Raw genomic sequence first — 19,187 nt, 5'->3', positions numbered from 1 at the left:
CAGACCAAAGACAGTCCCTGCCCCAAAGAGCTTCCAATCGCAATAGCAGGGAATCTGCTCCCCAAGGGGTGGGTTCTTCTGTGGGTCGGGGGAGCCAATGTTGCTCTGGGAATGGAAAAATGAGGCTTGAATGCAGTTAGCTGAGTGGTGATTGTGACCCCCGCAACCGCAAAGATCGGTTGAGATGCAGTTATTGAGTGAATTCAAGAGGACGCTCCCAATTAAACACATCCTTCCTCCCTCCCCACCAAAGCAATAAAAACTGGAAATCTGCCAATTTAACATTCTAATCCATAACTCTGGCACACAGACCATTTTGCAGTGATCAGCATCCAAATAACTTTAACTCTGCCCTGGGATTCGTGTTTGGCCTTTAGAGCCCAGTCCAACTCCTCGTCTTTCCTTGGATTTCAGTGGGATTTGGACTGGGCCCCTCCTTGGTTTAACATTCCAAGGGTATGTCTGCACTGCACTGCACTAGGAGGTATGATGGCCACTTGGGTTGGCATCCCCACCTAGTTTTCGTCTAGCTAGCAAGGCTAAAGATAACGGTGAAGATGCAGCGGCAGCTAAGGATGGTGTATTACAACTGTGTCAAAAATTGTAGGCTGTCACTTGAGACTTCAGGGTTTTTCCAGCTGCTGTGGGCAGGTTACGGGGCTCCGTAGGAAACGTGCAATCTGGGGGTCTAGCAGCGGTCAATCCATGCCTGCGTTTGCGTCTGGTTTTTGGGGGGTTGTGTGTGTTCTCTTTCTGAATTCTACACGAGAAAGTCACGTTATGTTGCAACCTTCCAGCGAGAGGAATTATGTGTTTTTTTTATCTAACTTCCCTGTGTGTACACAAAGAATACACACCTGGGTACGTACTCGCATTGCTGGTCCACACCAGGCTCCATGCTGGCCGGATCTTTGCTGCTACCGTTAGCCACGCTAGCTGTATTAAAGCTAGCCCTGCTGGGCCTACCTGAGCTGCAGTCCCCCACCAGTTTGCAGGGCCGACCTACACTCAGCTCTCCAAATGGAGGGTATGCATTTATTGTTTCCTCCGTTCCATCAGATCTGATGGCTGGGTATGACCCACCTAGTCTCTGTCTTTACTGGGCCCTGGTTTTGTGGCTTGTTGAGTCTGTGTCCGTACAGCAGCGTGGTATCTTGTCTAATTAAGGGTGACATGGAATTATTTTGCTCTCTGGAAAAAGGCAGCTGGTCCCTCCTGCTTATTCACAGATCAGTAGACGGTAAGGCCAGAAGGGGCTGTTAGATCATCTCGTCTGAACTCCTGTAGAGCACAGGCCGGAGAACTTCACCCAGTTGCTGCTGGATAGAGCCCAGTAGCCTCTGTCTGGCTAACACATCCCTTCCAGAGAGGCAGCCAGACTGTGTGAGAAGATAAGGTGTGGGGAAGCAGTTCAATCACCCTCGCTGGTAAAAGTTGATGCCTGATTCGTACTCTGAATTTGTGTGGCTTTAACCGCCGGCCGCTGGGCGTTGCTCTGCCTTCTACACTAGAAGTTGTCGTAACACTCAGGACAGAGCTGGCTTCTCATCCAGCCAGGGCCCCCTCCCAGCCCTGGGTGCCCCCCCCATCCAGCATTCTGGGAGTGGAGCCCCCCTGACACCTTGCTGTCATCCCCGTTGCCCCCAGGTTAAACCCCTGTATTGTAGAGCAGCTTAATAGAACTAGACAGGATGGTACAATTCTCCATTGCTTATGCAGTCGTTTACAGCAGCGCAAAACCGAGGTCAAATGTTGCCTACTTAATATGGCAGCATTTTTTGCCTTGGTTGAAATGATTCCACAAGCTATAGAGCAATGAAAGACCAAGAAGATAGGCCAGAGGCAGTGCGACCTAGTGGGAAGGGCACTGGGCTGCAACTCCAAAGACCCGGCTCTGCCACTGACCTGCTGGGCGACCTTGGGCGAGTCGTGTCTTGGCTCTGTGCCTCCATTTCCCCATTTGTACAATGGGGATAATGATACCGACCTCGACTGTGAAGCCCTTTGCGACCGACAGATGAAAAGCGCGAGATCAGATTATCTGGGTAGATGACATTGGAGTCACCTTGAGCGGCTCGTGTCTGTATGGAACGCTATACTTTTGTATGAATAAGAGGGAGGTTTTCTGACCAGTTTGAAGGGGAGGCCACAGGACGCATGGATAAGAGTCATTCAGACTGGGATGATGCGCAAAGCAGCTGATGAGTTGGTTGCCAGGTTCCTGTTTAAATTTAATGCAGTCCTTGGGGAAGCTTTGAAATTCCCAGGCACTGACTTTCTAGCTAATGCATTTACTTAGACGGGAAGCTCTTTGGGGGACAGACTGTCTATTTGTTAAAAGAAAAGGAGGACTTGTGGCACCTTAGAGACTAACCAATTTATTAGAGCATAAGCTTTCGTGAGCTACAGCTCACTTCATCGGACGCATAGAATGGAACATATAGTAAGATTATATAGATAGATAAGTTGGAAGTTTCCATACAAACTGTGAGAGGCTAATTAGTTAAGATGAGCTATTATCAGCAGGAGGAAAAAAACTTTTGTAGTGATGATCAAGATGGGCCATTTAGACAGTTGACAAGAAGGTGTGAGGATACTTAACTTAGGGAAATGGATTCAATATGTGAATGACCCAGCCACTCCCAGGCTCTATTCAAACCCAAGTTAATGGTACCTAGTTTGCATATTAATTCCAGCTCAGCAGTTTCTCGTTGGAGTCTGTTTTTGAAGCTTTTCTGTTGCAAAATTGCCACCCTTAAATCTTTTACTGAGTGGCCAGAGAGGTTGAAGTGTTCTATCGGTTTTTGAATGTTATGATTCCTGATGTCAGATTTGTGTCCATTTATTCTTTTGCGTAGAGACTGTCCGGTTTGGCCAATGTACATGGCAGAGGGGCATTGCTGGCACAGGACGGCATATATCACATTGGTAGATGTGCAGGTGAACAAGCCCCTGATGGCGTGGCTGATGTGATTAGCTCCTATGATGGTGTCACTTGAATAAATATGTGGACAGAGTTGGCATCGGGCTTTGTTGCAAGGATAGGTTCCTGGGTTAGTGTTTTTGTTGTGTGGTGTGTGGTTGCTGGTGAGTATTTGCTTCAGGTTTGGGGGCTGTCTGTAAGCGACAGTCTCTATGCAAAAGAATAAATGGACACAAATCTGACATCAGGAGTCATAACGTTCAAAAACTGGCAGGAGAACAATTCAACCTCTCTGGCCACTCAGTAAAAGACTTAAGGGTGGCAATTCTGCAACAGAAAAGCTTCAAAAACAGACTCCCAACGAGAAACTGCTGAGCTGGAATTAATATACAAACTAGATACCATTAACTTGGGTTTGAATAGAGCCTGGGAGTGGCTGGGTCATTACACATATTGAATCCATTTCCTTAAGTTAAGTATCCTCGCACCTTCTTGTCAACTGTCTAAATAGGCCATCTTGATTATCATTACAAAAGTTTTTTTTCTCCTGCTGATAATAGCTCATCTTAACTAATTAGCCGCTCACAGTTTGTACGGCAACTTCCAACTTATCTGTGTGTGTGTGTGTGTGTGTGTATATATAAAAATCATATCTATCTTCTTACTATGTTCCATTCTATGCATCCGAAGAAGTGGGCTGTAGCCCACAAAAGCTTATGCTCTAATAAATTTGTTCATCTCTAAGGTGCCACAAGTCCTCCTGTTCTTTTTCTGATTCCTTAGGGACAAATTATTTGGTGGCCTCAGAGTGCGGCCACCACCTCTGGCTGATGGCCGCTCACACTTGTTCCTAAAATACTTGATTAGTTTTAGGAAAAACAAATAAATTATGCACATCCACACGTCCAACTCATTTTGGTTAGTCTCTAAGGTGCCACAAGTACTCCTTTCCTTTTCTTTTTGCGAATACAGACTAACACGGCTGCTACTCTGAAACCTGTCATTATTGCAAGCTAGTAATTCTGTTGTGAAAAGTGATATTAACAAACATACGAGTATCACTTTTCACAGCAGATTTACTTAGCCCCAGCAAGCTTGGGGACAAATTAAGCCGTGGATAGGGCAGTCGGGGGAGGCAGCGGGGGCCGGGGGAGGTGGGGTGGGAGCCCGGGGCAGACAGCAGGGGGCTGGAGCTCGAAGCCCCTCAGACAGAGCCTGGTCCCGCGGCTGGGCTGGGTGGGATGTGTGGCTGGGGGAGAGGGGTGCGTGTGTAGAGTTTTAGCTTAAGCTGTCGCTGCTCATGCTCTCTTAGCTCTGAGGTCGCTGGGTCAATCCCCCGGTGCCTCTGCTAAGAGGTGGCATCACACAAGTAGCGTGCTGAGCCATGGGGGCAAGGTCGAGCCTTGTGTTGACCCAAGTGACTCCTGCAGCTAGTTATGGGGTTTAATTGCCCAGGGGCCACGTGCCCGTAGCTCCGATAAACTGCAGCTTATACGAGGGGTGCTCGGGGCTGACAACCAGGCCAATCTGGGACTAATCCTGCAAGGGGTGACCTGCCCCAAAGCCAGAGGAAACGCAGGGTGCTCAAGACCTCCTTGGCTAGGACCCTCCATGCCTTGCTGATGGATTCGGTAGGGGTGGTACCTGTGACTCTGGGGTGGCATTAAAAGCAAAGGGCCCTTTGGGCTTCCCAGGTGGTGATAAGCGCCCTCCCAATCTGGGGCAGGGCGTGGATTGTGCACCCTGTGATGGGGTGTGTGCTCAGAAAATCTGTGTCCTCCTGGGGCTTTGGGGGAGGGATAGACATGCCCTCCCCCCCCCAAGTTCTCCCCTGCACCCGCTTTGTCCAGGTGCAAATGACTCCCCAGGGGGCAAGGCCCGGTGAGAGGTGACTAAGTTCTGCAGGCAGCTGCAGGTCATGTGAAACCGAACACCCAGCCAGCTCCGCACTCTGCAGGCCTCCCCCACCCGCCAGGCCCATATGCAAATCTGAGTAAACCCTGCATGAAACTGACAGCCCATATTTTCCAGCTTCCTGCCCGACTTCCTCAATCCAGCCAGCATAAAAAGAACTAGCAGGCAAGCAGGGCTGCAGCATCCCGGCTCTCATCTCTGCTCGGCATCTCTTTGGGGCACGGAGAAGAGGTTGCTAACTTTGGTATCAGAGAGCAGCCACGACTTACAGGTGAGGCCCCGCTTTCCTCCTTAGCAGCAAAGGGGGATAAGATAGCTCTCCAGACACAGCCACCAGGGCTGCTGGGTCTGCTCGCTCCGAAGCTGGTGCCCCATGCCTGTGGGGTACGATGCAGAAAGATTCTCCTGCCTGTGCCCTGTGGCCCAGATTACAGAGCTTTCCCTGGGGGGCAGAAGAGGTTTCATAGCCCCAGGCAGTAGCTTTTGCTGGTCTCGGAATAGGTTCTTTGTTCGCTTTCGTTTCCTTCTTCCCCTGAGCATCTGGACCGACCAGCAGAGGCCTGGGGCAGTTTCAGAAGTTTGCTGCTGGGGCTGAACTTCCCCCAGGCCCAGGGGAATGGAAGCAGTTTGGAACCCCGGGTTGATAGCCTGGCTTGTAAACTGAACGGGGAGTCTGGCATGTTAGTTTTATGGGAGCACTTGGAGGCCTTCCTGGAGAGCCAGGGCTTCCACTGGGCTAGGTCCGGTGCATACTTGAAGTGAGAAACAGCCCCCGCCCTCAAGGGCTTCCACTCAGAATTGACCAGGCAGATAAAAGGTGAGAGAGGGGAAACTGAGGCATGGAGAGGGAGACGTGACTTCCCCCAGGATCACGCCAGAGACAGAAACCAGGTGCTCTGTGCCCATTTCCAGTGCTCCAGCCATTACACCGCCCTGGGGGTCACTGATTTCTGAAGAGGGGTTTAACAAGCTGAGCTCAGCATGGGGAAGGCGGGTTGCACAGAGCGGGAGGAGCCGTCCATTCATCTCTGGTCACTGGCATGCTGGGTGCCAGGCAGGGCTGGAGGGTGGACGCGGGCAGAGGGCACTGAAGGGAGCGTGACAGAGCGGTGATGATGCTGGCTGTGACAGGTTTCAGAGTGGAAGCCATGTGAGTCTGTATCAGCAAAAACGAGGATACTGAGGGAGGATACCACTACAAAAGTTATTTATCCTGCTCTTAATTGAATTGTCTCATTAGACTGACCTCACACTTGGTAAGGCAACTCCCATCTTTTCATGTATTTATACTTGCTCCTGTATTTTCCACTCCATGCATCTGATGAAGTGGGTTCTAGCCCACGGAAGCTTGTGCTCAAATAAATTTTAGTCTCTAAGGTGCCACAAGGACTCCTCGTGGAGCTCAGGGCTTGATCCTGGCAGCTGACGAGGGCAGGAGTGCCTGTTGGGGGACCTGCATTCTACACCCAGCTCCGTGCCCCTGGGACACGTCCCTTCCCCACGCTGCCCTGCATTTCTGAAGTTGGGAAATGGGGATAGCAGGCTTGAGAGGAGGCAGGGTGGTCCAGTGGTTAGAGCAACTGGCCCAGCAGCCAGGACACCTGGGATCTGTTCCCAGCAAAGCCGCTGACTTGCTGCAAGACCTCAGTTCTGAGGGCCTCATTCTGTGCCTCAGTTTTCCTATCTGTAAGGTGGCAATAACGTTACCTGCCTGTGGAAAATGCCTTGAACAGGGGGGAGCTAAGGCAGCAATGAGCTGCAATGGGTTTTATCCTGGGCCGGCCTACGCCAGGCCGAGCTGCCGTAGAGCCGAGTTAACGAGCCCAGCCGGCTTGCCCTGCATTCCTCCAAAATCTCCCAGGCATCTGCCAAAAGGCCCTAATGGGAAACAGCTGCTGGGGCTCATGTGATGGTTGCTTGTACATCTGACCAGGCTGTCCCAGCCAGCTGGGAGTCCAGGGGCTGGGATCCGGCTGGTGAAAGAAGAGCCTACCTCACACTGAAGTTTTCATTGACCGCCCCCATGTAAAACCCTCCCCCTGCCGAGGCTTTGCGTTTTTGGTCCGGGGAGTGGAGTGCTTCCGAGGGCTCCATGTCACCAGAATTCAGGAGCAAAGTCCTTGCTCTAGTCACGGAGCAGGCACAGTGCAGAACGGGGCAGGGCCGGAGCCCACCCCCCTCCCCACAGCAATGCTAAGCCCCAGCGACCTGCAGCCGCAGGGGTAATGTACAGGAGGCAATCACTTGAGCTGCAGCTGTGTTAAAACAGGGTGCGAACGCCTGCCGGTGTAATGACACCCCCTCCCCTGCGGGTCATCAGCCAGGGTTGAACCCAAACTTTCAGAACCACAACCCAGACTTCCACCGCTTGAGCTAAAAGGGCAGCTCTGGCAGCTGTAGTAGGCAGTTCTCCTCTATGCGGACTGGCCACTAGAGGGGGACCTGGCCCACATTTTGCCATGCGTTGTGCCTGCAGGGTATGCAACCTCTACAGCCATGGGGATCTGTATTGACCCTGTGTGGTTGGAGGTCGTCGGGGAGGGGGGAGTCTCGTATCGCTTTAACCTGTCCAATGCTGCCCTCCTACATTGCCCTGCTCATGGCTTTCCCCTCCGCCCTGGCAGGATGTGGTGGATCAGCCTACTAGCCCTGCTGCTCCCAGCAGTGAAGGCCAGCGTGTACCCAGAGGAGGCGCTGGATTCGCAGTGGGAGCTATGGAAGAAAACCTACCGCAAAGAGTACAACGGCAAGGTACCCAGGGTGGGGCAGGAGTCCGGCAGCTCCATATGGGTCAGGACGCTTGGGGGAGCAGTGGGCTTCAGCACAGCTGTGGGGCTGAACGCTTAGCAGGCCAGGCCCCAAAAGCAGCCGCCGCCCCGCTAGCACGCACGGGGATCCAGAGCCGAGGTCTGTCTCCTCTGCTAAAGACCGTGGGGCTGGTTTGCCCTCATGTGGTCGCCGCTCGCACCACTGCAGAGACCTGCCACATCAGGGGGACCGGTAGCACTTTACACCCACTCTGCCCCAGCACGAATGGGTGTGGAGAGTCAGGCCCCTGGCTTTCCTGTAGCTGGAGCACTGAGGTTTTTTGAGAACGGGGCAGCTGGTTTTTGAGTGGCTGATGGAGTGCCTAGCACTGGCAATGAGATTCCCCTTCCCTGGAGGGGTAAGGAGTGGAGGGATTAGGGTTATGGGCAGAGCGGGTCTTGTAGGGCTAGAAGTTCGGTGGCAGAGGGGTTATGAGAGACCCCCGAAAGAGGGTAGGAGCTAGCAATGGGGAAAGGCCGAGAGGCTGCATGACTGTGGGGGAACGTAGGACTAGAGCTTAAGGCTAGACTGGACCCTAATGAGCCACTAAGCCTGACCTCCTGCATCAGAGGTCCTGAGTTATCCCCTGCACGAGGCACGTCCAGGGTTTGAACTTTGGTCCGCTGGCACAAAAGGCGAGGGCCATCTGCTGCGGCACCCCCCAGCCACTTGTTACTGCTTTGGCCAGCCTGGGGAATTCTCCTGAAGCTTGAAAGCAATCGCGCGCCACCAGGATGTTGCATGGATGTTGACTGGCTCTTATGGACTGGGGTAGAGGCAGTCAGGTCTAGTGGGTGGAGCAGGGGTACAGGTTGGGGATCGAAGCCAAGGGTCGGCACCAGAGTCAGCTGCCAGTTCCCAGAGCCAGGGATCAAGCCAGAGGGAGAACCAGCACTGGAAGCTGGGGGTCAGAGCCGTGGTCAGGTGCCAAAGGCCAGAGCCAAGGATCACGCAGGAGTCAGGTGCAGAAGTCCAAGGCCAGGGTGGGATCCGGGAATGGTCACTGGGGGCGAGCACGGTGGGAACAGGAGCAGAGCAGGAACCAGGAACACGACTGGGTGTGGGGGCCAGCCCCAAGCAGGGTTTGACGCAACCACAACCGGAAACTACCTGGTTCCTCAGACAAACTTCCTCCTTCTGGTTTAAACAGCATAGCTGGACCAATCGGTGGAGCTGGGCGATCTTCCAATCAGAGCTCCCGGGGGTGGTGCCTTGGCTGGGGCTATAGCCCAGTGGGCTTCAGTAGCCACTGAGTGGAGGCCAGGATGTGGCAGGTGTCTGGGGACTCCCAGGCCTGGGTTCAAGACCCGGGAGATCACCTTGCCCATCCCAGGGCAATATGGGAGGCTCTATTCCAGAGCTCTCGATCTCTGCGGTGCACTGGGACGGCGATAACTCCCACCCCCACCACGTAGGCTCCAGACCCTGCTGTAACTCCCCATGCTAGCGCCGGCGGGAGTCTGAGCAGGGTCCGGCCCTTGGCATCCAATAGCCTGGTGTGTTTCCATTCCTGAGCCCTCCTTGCCTCACAGATGGACGAGCTCTCGCGGCGGCTGATCTGGGAGAAGAACCTCAAGTACATCGCCACCCACAACCTGGAGTTCTCTCTGGGCACCCACACCTACGAACTGGCCATGAACCACCTGGGGGACATGGTAGGTGGATGATATGCCGGGGTATTTCCAGATCCTCTGTGAATTATCCCCCGGTGCCGCAGCAGCGTTACCGTCTGTCCGTCTGCCTCATGATCATCGCTGGGGAGTTCGGCTTAGGGTGACCAGATGCCTGGTTTTCGACGGGAACGCCTGGTTGAAAAGGGACCCTGGCGGCTCCGGTCAGCACCAATGACCGTCTGGTCGGCGGTGCTGCGGGATCTGAGGCAGACTAGTCCCTACCTGTCCTGGTGCTAGTAGGTCCGGCTCCTGGGGGGAGTCACGGGGCTCCTCACCTGGCCCCACCCCGGAGCCCTCACCCCAACCCCCTGCCCCAGCCCGGTGAAAGTGCGTGAAGGTGCCGCTGCAGTACATATGCTAACGAGGTGGGGAAGACGATCTCACCAAGCGTCTGAGCATGGGGCTTTGCTCCTATCCCCATCTGTCCAGGCACCGAGTCTGGCTGCTGGAGCATAGGGGCACGACCTGCTTCCGCGTCTGTACACTTTGACCCCTGCGTCCGTGCTGCACCAGCTTAAACACTGTTCATGGCAGGGCAAGAGAGGGGAGTTCTCTCTTGGCAGAAGCTCATGTTTCCTCTCCAGCCGGGGCGTGCACCAGCCTGGCAGGTTTAGACACACTAAAGTTCTCCTCTACCGTGCAATTCCCCAGGCAGTGCCTTTGGTTCACGGCCCCTCCTGCCCTGGGCCACGCGCGGCAGCTCTCGCCAAACGGCGACTACAAAACTGTCCGCCAGCGCCCAGCTTTGCCAAACGTCCGCCTCTCCTTCCCTAGACCAGCGAGGAGGTGGTGCAGAAGATGACGGGGCTGAAGGTCCCTCCGTCGCGTGGGCCCAGTAATGACACGGTCTACGTTCCCGACTGGGAGGAGAGGGTGCCGGACTCGGTGGACTGGAGGAAGAAGGGCTACGTGACGCCCGTGAAGAACCAGGTAAGCAGTGCTGTTGTCCAAGGTCGGCACTTCCTTGTCCACCCCGGTTGAACCGTACGGCTGCCCTACACTGCACTTTGCTTGTTGGCCAGGATTTTCAGGACCAGCTCAGAGAGCAGGTGGCCGGGATCTGAGCTGGTTTCCACAGAGGTGGAGTGGCTCTGGATTTAGGCCAGGGCGATGGAGATCTGACTCCTGTGAGATCCTTACATATCAGTGGGGGGAATAATCACAAATACTGGCTGTTTTCTGCTCTCCCTCTCTGCTCCTTCTGCCCCTCGGGCTAGGAACAGCCTCTCATTTCTGACCATCTTCCCTCCTGTGTGTCAGGGCCAGTGCGGCTCCTGCTGGGCTTTCAGCTCCGTCGGGGCCCTGGAGGGGCAGCTCAAGCGGCAGACCGGAAAGATGCTGTCTCTCAGCCCTCAGAACCTGGTCGACTGCGTGACCAACAATGATGGCTGCGGGGGCGGCTACATGACCAACGCCTTCGAGTACGTGAAGGAGAACAGGGGCATTGACTCAGAGGACTCCTACCCCTACATCGGCCAGGTCAGTGCACCGGCTTTGGCTCTATCAACTTGGTGACAGAGATGGGGGCAGAGGGGGAGGGATTATGGTGATGCACCAGTCCAGGCGTGAGGTCTGCTCCCCATGGCACTGAGGGCAAAGCAGCCGCTAACTCCTTGGAGTAGAATTTTGCAAGGCTGGGAGAGGGGGACTCGCACCTTCTTGCCCAGAGGATGGCAGTGAGTGGAGCTGGCTTGATCCAGTCCAGATAAGGGGCAGTCACTAGATGGTGACTCTAGTGACCACTGACTTCCTGCTGCCGCTGGGGAAGTAACCTGTGCCAGCTCTGCCCTGACGAGACGCCTCCTGCTCCCTGCCCACTTGTGTAGGACCAGGAGGAGCTTAGCCGGCAGCTGCTCTACGTCTCCAGCAGACGCTTGCTGTAGGGAGCTGTGCCATGGTGTAAGAGCTCCTGAGATGGGGCAGGGCTCCTCGCCAGACCTGGGCAGCACTTCCAGGACACCTAATTTACTCCAGGAAAAATGCAGTTTTGGTCGAGGTGAAACGATCCCTGATTTTGACGTGAATCATTTCGGCCAAGCGGTGGTGATGGTGGTGCTGTGCCCCCCCCCCCATAACTACTAGCCCTGCCAGGGCACACCCTTGGCAGGCAGGAGCCTCCGTTTTCAGGCCCCGCTCCCCTGAACGGACCAGCCCCGAGTGCTTTGCTTCGGTTCATCAAAAACACCAGAAAAAATTCAGATTTTTGGTTCAACCTGAATTGAAAAATCACTTATTCGCCCAGCTCGACTCACAACTGAGCCTCCTGGCTCTCCGCCAGCCCAGGTTACTGATCCCCCCGCAGCCCAGCTGTCCCCCACTCTGGCTCTCAACCTGTCACTCCTGACACCCACGCGACCCGGGTTCCTCTGCAGCCAGCTCCCCGGCTGCGCTACTTCCTCCTGAGCGGCCCCCTCTGGTCACGCTACCCGCTTCTGGGTTGGAGAGATCGTGGGAGCTCTCTGCTGGCTGGACCTCGCGCTTACGGTTCACACACTGCCCAGGAATGAGCCAGCAGCTTCCTTACAGAGCTAGCAGTTTTCTCCAGCGCCTCCAGGCCGCTGCGTACTGACCCAGTCCAGTGCCCCAGCAGGGCAGTTCTCCCCTAAAAGCTGGGATAGGTTCTGCAGGTGTCCTTGTCTCCCCAGGACAGTTGTTCCAAACTCCTGATCGGGATGATGGAGGAGGATGTTTTCCTGGGGTATCAGGGGCATAAAGCAACTCTCCTCCCACCCCCACCCCCACCCCGGGTATTTTGCCCTTGCCTGGCTCTGATCACGAGAGCTGGCTGGGAAATTCTAATTATTTTTTTTTTTTTCCCCCAGCACAAAGTTTGGATGAAATTGAAAAAGGTTTTGTTTTCCGCAGAGTTCTCAGAGTTTTTATTGGAAACCAAAATTTTAACTTTAGGGGGGGGGGGGTTTGGGGTTTTTTTGCAACCGGACACTGAAAAATGTCAGCTGGTCGGTCAAACCCGCTGGTTTCTCTCACAGCGGCCAGACCTTTTCAGTTTTGGTTGCAGAAAACGGGGGGATAAAATTAAAAAAAAAAAAAAAACCCACTATAAAACGGAGACAAAATCAGAATCCCCTGGAAATTTCCGATTCAACAAAGCAGCCAGTTTCCTTCCCCCGAAAACCACCTTTGACAGTGAAATTGCAACCTGCCCTATTGGTGACATCACCGGCTGCGCTTTCTGCCCCCTGCAGGATGAAACCTGCATGTACAGCCCTACCGGAAAAGCCGCCAAGTGTCGTGGGTACAAGGAAATCCCAGAAGGGAATGAGAAGGCCTTGAAGAGAGCTGTGGCCAGGGTGGGGCCTGTGTCTGTGGGCATTGATGCCAGCCTGTCCTCCTTCCAGTTCTACAGCAGAGGTAGGAAGAGTGGAACCTAATGAGCCCCAGGTGATGACTAGAGACGCATCGGGATTGCCCATAGGGTGGGGTCTATTCCGCCTTGGCTTTTGCTGGTGGGAAGGGAGTCTCAGGTATGTTGGGCATCAAGGGGAGGGTAAGACCCCACTCTCCACATTTCATCCCACTCCATCATCACATCTTCCACCCTGGGCTGTGCAGATGCCACGGAAATGCAGCCACCTCTGGGGTGGAAGGCAGCCGCTGGGCAGACAGATGAGGAGGAGGAATTTTGACAAAGGGCATCCCTTGATCTAATGCGAAGTGCCAGCTGATCTTTAATGCACAGGCAGAGCAGACAGGAGCTGGGTTCTGGGATAGCTTCTGCCACACAGTGAGTTGTGTGTAGTGTGCCCCTTCTATGCTAATGATGCTGGAGTTGTCCGGTGAGGAACTCCCTGGACAGGGTGTGTGTGTGTGTATGCTTGCAAGTCCAAGCTGCCTGCAGGGTGATGATCCTGCTTTACAATGGGCTGACTTGTAACAATCAGCATAACAACTAACGGCAGCTAGCATTGATTGTAATGCTTTGCATGGACAGCTGATGACATTTAAAAGGTGGCCAAATTTGAAACTGATTAAAAGGAAATAGATTCCAAGGCCAGAAAGGACCACGGTCATCATCCAACAGGGGTAGTCAATAGGCGGACTGCGGCCCAAATCTGGACTGCCGGACATTTTTTGAATGGACTCCCAAATCTTTTTATTTACTTATTGTTTTCTATGGAATCTGGACCTTTGACTGCACCTTGATCAAGACATTTGGACCTTGACAAAAAATAATTGTTTGCTCTGATAGTCTGACCACCTGTATAAAACAAGCCGTAGGGCTTCCCTGAATTAGCTCCTCTTGGGCTGTTTTACTAAGCTAGGCTGTCTAGTTCAACCTTGACTGTAAAATTGCTTGTGAGGGGGAATCCACTATTCACCTCAGTAAATTGTTTCCGCGGTTAATCACCCTCACTGTTAACAACTTGCACTTGGTTTCCAGTCTTTTCCATACCGAGTGTAATTGGGCTGCGGAACTCATTGCCACAGGAAGGTGGTGAGACCAAGAATTTAACAAGAGCCCAAAAGAGATTAGACCTTTATGTAGATAACACGCGCAGCCAGAGTTGTCGCCATTAACGCTCACCGTTTTTGGAAGGGATATTAAACCTCATGCTTCAGGATTTAATAATAACAGGCCCTAGTTAAGAGGTAGGCTAAAGCTACTCAAAGTGCTTTGCAAAGGAAGTCAGTATCATTATTCCTATTGTATAGATGGGGAAACTGAGTGGGGGATGGGTTTAAGCCTTGCTCTAGCTATTAGAGACCAGGATGAGATCTAACATGGCAGACAGATTATCCCACATCCGCCTACTGTGGGGTTCTTGCGCTTTCTTCAGAAGCGCTATCAGAGATGACATTCTGGGCTAGCTGGGCCATGGGGCTGGTCCAGTCTGGCGATTCCTATGTCCCAAAGTGCTGTTATACCCACGAGTGACTCCTGCCCTCCGTCCGCCAGGTGTGTACTACGATGAAAGCTGCAGCGCTGAGAATATCAACCACGCAGTGCTGGCCGTGGGATATGGCACCCAGAAGGGCAGCAAGCACTGGATTGTCAAGAACAGGTAATGCAACGCCAGCCCGTGCCTTCTAAGGGCACCTGCCTCCGAGTGCAGCCGCAGCCTCTGCCAGGAGCCCCGTGGTGAGGAAAGGTGGCACTGGGCCAGGGTGATCTTATAGAAATGGGGAAGGGCCAGTGAATCCTGGCAGAGCTTTTCACTCCCTCTCTTTTCTCTCCGCAGCTGGGGAGAGGGCTGGGGCAACAAGGGTTATATCCTGATGGCCCGGAACATGAACAACGCCTGCGGCATTGCCAACCTGGCCAGCTTCCCCAAGATGTGAGCCCGCCGCCCCGAGCACTGTTCCAAAGCAGCGGCTGGATTTTTGAGCTGGCATCGTGGAGTATCTGCATCTCTGACTCAGCGTCCGGGGCTGTCTCCTCCTCGGCTTCTGTACTAGCCTTTTGTGCTTGCCATTTTTATACTCTGCCCTTCTCTTTTTTGATCTGCAAAGTCTGACGAGGGATTGTCCCTGTTCTATGAGCCCCCCCCCCACCTCCCAAAACGTAAGCATCTCCCTCTCCCTGGGATGCGTGGGTAAAAGAACACAGACGCTGTTGCTGGGATTAGAACTCTCGCCCAGCAGCTCCAGAGGAGCAGGTCTCTACCCATATGAGCTGTAGAACTATAGCCATCGCGTCTCCTAAATCCTGGATCTGCTCCGTGGCCCCAACGTCCCTCATTCGTATGCAGCAGTCCATTGCAGCCCGTATGATGCACGCCCTGCTGCTGAGTTCTGTCCTGCCCCACCCCCCACTATAGGGACAGAGACACACAGGTGAGAGGGATCGTGTAACCCAGATTCTGAAACCTTGGGATGCATCAGCAAAGTGGGGGGAGGTTGCCTGGATTCCACCTCCTAGTGAGGTTCTGCAGGTGGCTTCATGTTCCCCCTGTCCTGTCTGTCCTTCGTTCCACTGGAGACATTGCCTCGCTGGGGTTGGAAGGGGAGGATGCTTTGCCTGTGTGTTGGCACATATGGCAACCACTGTGCCCACTCCGTATCCCATGCACACTTGCAGCCCTACTCCAGTGTGCCAGGTTCTGGTGAGACTGACATGATTTTATTTTTAAATAAACCCAGTTGGGAATAACCCGTCCCGTGCTTGGTGGTTTGCTCTGTAGCCCGGCTGAATTGTTACGGGGGCACTGATTCAAGGTTGCCAATGGCGTCCACAAATCCTGACCTCCCGGTTTGGTGTCAGGTTGGGCCTTGCGAGGTGACGCCCCGGCCCTGTTCGCTGCTTGCCAGTCCTGTTGTTAAGCCTCGACCATGATTCCCTTGGGCCTGCCATTGGAGGAGCTCAATGCTGTTTGAAAACATTACAAATACATGGGGGCCCCCGCTGCCGGATGAGGTGGCTAACCCAGCCGGTCAAAACCTTTGCATCCAAACTGTAGGTGGAAAACTGGATGTCTGACCAAATGAAATATTTTGCAAAGAGTCTCTGCCTGCTTCCCACGGAAAGCTTTGATGTTTTTCATCAAACAAAAACAAATGCCTGAAAATGGAACAATATAGATTCTGACCTCTGCCACCATGCCTCATGGGAGTTGTAGTCCAGCTGCATCATCTGCCCCACGCTCCTCAGCTGGACTACAACTCCCATGATGCACCATGGCCATAGGACTCCTATGATGCCTGGCCTCATCACTCCAAGAGGGGAGATTATGATGCATCATGGGATATGTAGTCTGAGTAGGGAGTCAGCCTATAGAGAAGAGTGGAGGCAGGAGGCATCTGAGCTACTGCTCCCATGAGGCTCCATGGAAGCATTTCCAAATTGAACTATTTTGCCTTTTGATTTTTTTTCAATGAAACTGTTGAAATTTTCCATGGGGGGAGGAGAAACCATTTTCTGACCAGCTCTAGTGGGTAAACATTATCCCAATGTTACAGACACAAAAAAGCCACATGTGAGAACTCTAGGCAGCCCAGCATGAAGAGCTGGAGAGAACCACAGGGTCGGTCTGTAACCAGCAGCCACAATAACGAGTCCCTTTGTGCTTGTGACAGGCCAGTCTCTTCTCTGTGGGACTCAACCTCTACTGGGCTTGCTTCACCACTTGGTGCAATGCAGCCATCTGTGGGGTGACCCTTTGGAAGTATCCGAGGACTGATCACAAGGCAAGAGGGCTACAGCTCTAGCAAATAGGTTTGCATTGGGTTGTTTCACTGATGAAGCTGCAAACCAAGGCCACGCTGATGATAGCAGGGGTGATCCAGACAGCCTGGGGCAACAGAGAGAGAATCGGACCATTGCACCAAATGCAACCCCTTCCCCAACTCTTCACACTTACACATAAGCAGCTAAAACTCCATTGTAAGCAAGACATGAGAAGTAATTCTTCTCCTCTACACCACACTGCTATGGCCTCAGCTGGAGAAGTGTGTGCAGTTCTGGACACCACACTTTGGGAAATTGGACAAATTGGAGAAAGTCTAGAGAAGAGCAACACAAATGATTAAAGGTCGAGAACACCTGACCTATGAGGAAAACTTGAAAAAATTGGGTTTGTCTAGTCTGGAGAAGAGACAACTGAGAGGGGACATGAGAACGTTTTCAAGTATGTCAAAGGTTTTTACAAAGAGGAGGGTGAACAATTGTTCTCGTTAACATCTGAGGCTAGGACAAGAAGCAATGGGCTTAAATTGCAGGAAAGGAGGTTTAGGTTGGACATTAGGAAAAACTTCCTAACTGTCAGGGTAGTTAAGCACTGGAATAAATTGCCTAGGGAGGTTGTGGAAGCTCTCACTGGAGATTTTTAAGAGCAGGTTAGACAAATACCTATCAGGGATGGTCAGATAATACTTAGGCCCTGGCTACATTTGCAAGTTGGAGCACATTAAATCAGCCCTAACTCCTAAGATGTCCACACTGGCAAGGCACATAGAGCACCCGGACTCTGCAGCTGGAGTGCTCCTGGTAATCCACCTCCACAAGAAGCACAGAGCTTGCTGCGCCCGGCTGGAGTGCCACGGTGCCAGTGTGGATGCCCTGGTCTATTAATGCACTCTGGCTGCCTCCAGGAAGTGTCCCAAAATGCCTGTTCTAGCCACTCTGGTTATCACCTTGAAGTCTACTGCCCTGCCCTCAAGTGACCATACTTGGGGGCGACACCCACCTCCACTCCAAAGAGCACCATGGACACTTCAGAGGCCATGACAGCCCAGAGTGCAGCAAGGCAGGACGAGGAAAGTGGGAGTGAGGGTGCTGAGGAGGGAGGCCCAGAGCCAGAGGATGGCACAGCATCCCTAGATGCATGCAGCCAGGAGCTGTTTTCAAGCCAGGAGGAAGGTAGCCAGTCACAGCGGATGGTGCTTGGGGAAGCACAAACCGCAGAGGAGGTGCCCGGTAAGCAGTTTTATTTTGAGAAGGGAGTTGTTGGGTGTGGGCTCTTGGGGCGAGGAGGGTTGCAGAAAGAAGGGTTAGGGCTGCATGCATGCCTAGATGCGGAATAGGGCACTGATGTACACTCTCACATCATGGTAATCGGCCTCCGTGATCCCATCGAAGGTCTCAAGCAGGAGCTGGGCAATCGGCTTGCGCAGGTTCCTTGGCAGAACTACTGTGCTCCTTGTCCCAGTAAGGCTAACATGTCCACGCCCCTGTGCCGTGACGGGTGGGGGGACCATTGCTGCACACAGGCAAGCCGCATTGTAGTAGAAGACCCTCCCTTGCTTCCCAGGTCACCCTCAGCAGCGAGATCTCTTCCAGGATGAACCCATCCTGTGGAAAATGTGGGTTGAGTATAGGGCTCCCCTGCAGCTGTTGGCTCTCCCCAAGGTGCAGGACCCCAGAGGATAGTACGGCCCTAGAAAAATCAGTCCTCTCAGCCCCTGTGGTTACTCACCATTTTGGGGCTCTTGTGGGTTATATGCGCTCGCCTTGGGACAGGCAGTTTGTGCTATTGTGTGAACTGTGCTTGTCTTTAAGTTCAGCTGAATCATTGGTCTGACTAGTGTTAACAATGCTGCCTCTGTTAAACGTTGCATTTTGGCTTTACAGATGCAACTTTGAGATCCCAGCCGTCCTTGTTATCAATGGCTGAAAGGCTGCAAAGACTCGGAAAGCGGCCGCGAAGAACTAAAGAGGACCTGCTGCATGAAGTGATGTAGCAGTCCCTTACTGAAAATAAAAAAGTACAGGAGTGGCAGGAGACCGAAAGGAGGCTCTGCCAGGAGAATGCAGATTGCTGGCACCAAAGCACAGAGCGGCTGCTAAGCATCATGGAGCGCCAAGTGGACTCGATAAAGGCGCTCACAGCACTGCAGATGAAGCAGATCTGCACTCGCTCACCCGCCCCCTGCCCCCCGACAGCCCTTGTCCCAAAACTCTTTCCTTTGCGCCTCCATGTCACTGCCAACCCACTTGCCCCAACATCCAGTTTCTTATCACCACTAGCTGCCTCCAACACCTGTAGCTTCACCGCCCAGCCCTGCAACCTATGATCCTTACCCACTGCACTCAACCGCCATCACCATGCATTTTAGCCAGCCTGAAGTACAGCACTGATTGCACGGCATTCCACCCAGGAAGGCTGAGTATGATAACAGGACATATGCAAATCGGTGATTGTTCTGTTCCCCATCCTGCCCTCTTCCCTCCTTCCACACAGCACAGATGTGTCTTGCCATGTGTGTTTCTCCAGCAGTTGTGTTTCTTTTCAATAAATGATTTTTTTGGTTTTGGAAACATTCTTTATTGCATTAAATAAAAATAGCATAGCTCAGGAAAGCAACAGGCACTGCTAGTCAGTGCCTCATACGTAGCAAACACAGATGCCTACTAGCATTGGAACCACTGCACTTCACTCCCTTGCAGGGTACCAAACATTACTGGTGGCTTT

The 19,187-nt window shown here is 53.2% G+C and overlaps 1 protein-coding gene across 2 annotated transcripts; it reads left to right on the top strand.

Annotated features, from left to right (window-relative positions):
* The first annotated feature begins 4,949 nt into the window (after window positions 1–4,949).
* Window positions 4,950–15,435, top strand: CTSK (cathepsin K). Of its 2 annotated transcripts, none has more exons than XM_084613936.1 (8): window positions 4,950–5,108; window positions 7,462–7,588; window positions 9,178–9,300; window positions 10,093–10,248; window positions 10,579–10,797; window positions 12,525–12,690; window positions 14,237–14,342; window positions 14,520–15,435. In XM_084613936.1, the coding sequence occupies exons 2-8, from the start codon at window positions 7,463–7,465 to the stop codon at window positions 14,617–14,619; spliced, it is 996 nt and encodes a 331-aa protein (XP_084470062.1). In that variant the 5' UTR covers window positions 4,950–5,108; window position 7,462; the 3' UTR covers window positions 14,620–15,435. The 2 variants fall into 2 exon arrangements, with proteins under 2 accessions (XP_084470062.1, XP_084470063.1); XM_084613937.1 differs by lacking the exon at window positions 4,950–5,108 and adding an exon at window positions 7,088–7,107.
* Window positions 15,436–19,187: the final 3,752 nt, after the last annotated feature.

This window comes from Lepidochelys olivacea (assembly GCF_965140295.1).
Source record: "Lepidochelys olivacea isolate rLepOli2 genome assembly, chromosome: 24".
NCBI classification, from domain to species: domain Eukaryota; kingdom Metazoa; phylum Chordata; order Testudines; family Cheloniidae; genus Lepidochelys; species Lepidochelys olivacea.
Note: the sequence above shows the minus strand (reverse complement) of the source record. Positions and strands in the feature narration are given on the sequence as shown.

What these genes read in the sequence shown, in the direction of transcription:
- CTSK (XM_084613936.1), top strand. Translation starts at nt 7,463, where the DNA reads ATGTGGTGGATCAGCCTACTAGCCCTGCTGCTCCCAGCAGTGAAGGCC. An exon ending in GCAAAGAGTACAACGGCAAG is followed by an intron (nt 7,589 to 9,177) that starts GTACCCAGGGTG and finishes CTTGCCTCACAG; the next exon opens with ATGGACGAGCTCTCGCGGCG. An exon ending in CTTCCAGTTCTACAGCAGAG is followed by an intron (nt 12,691 to 14,236) that starts GTAGGAAGAGTG and finishes TCCGTCCGCCAG; the next exon opens with GTGTGTACTACGATGAAAGC.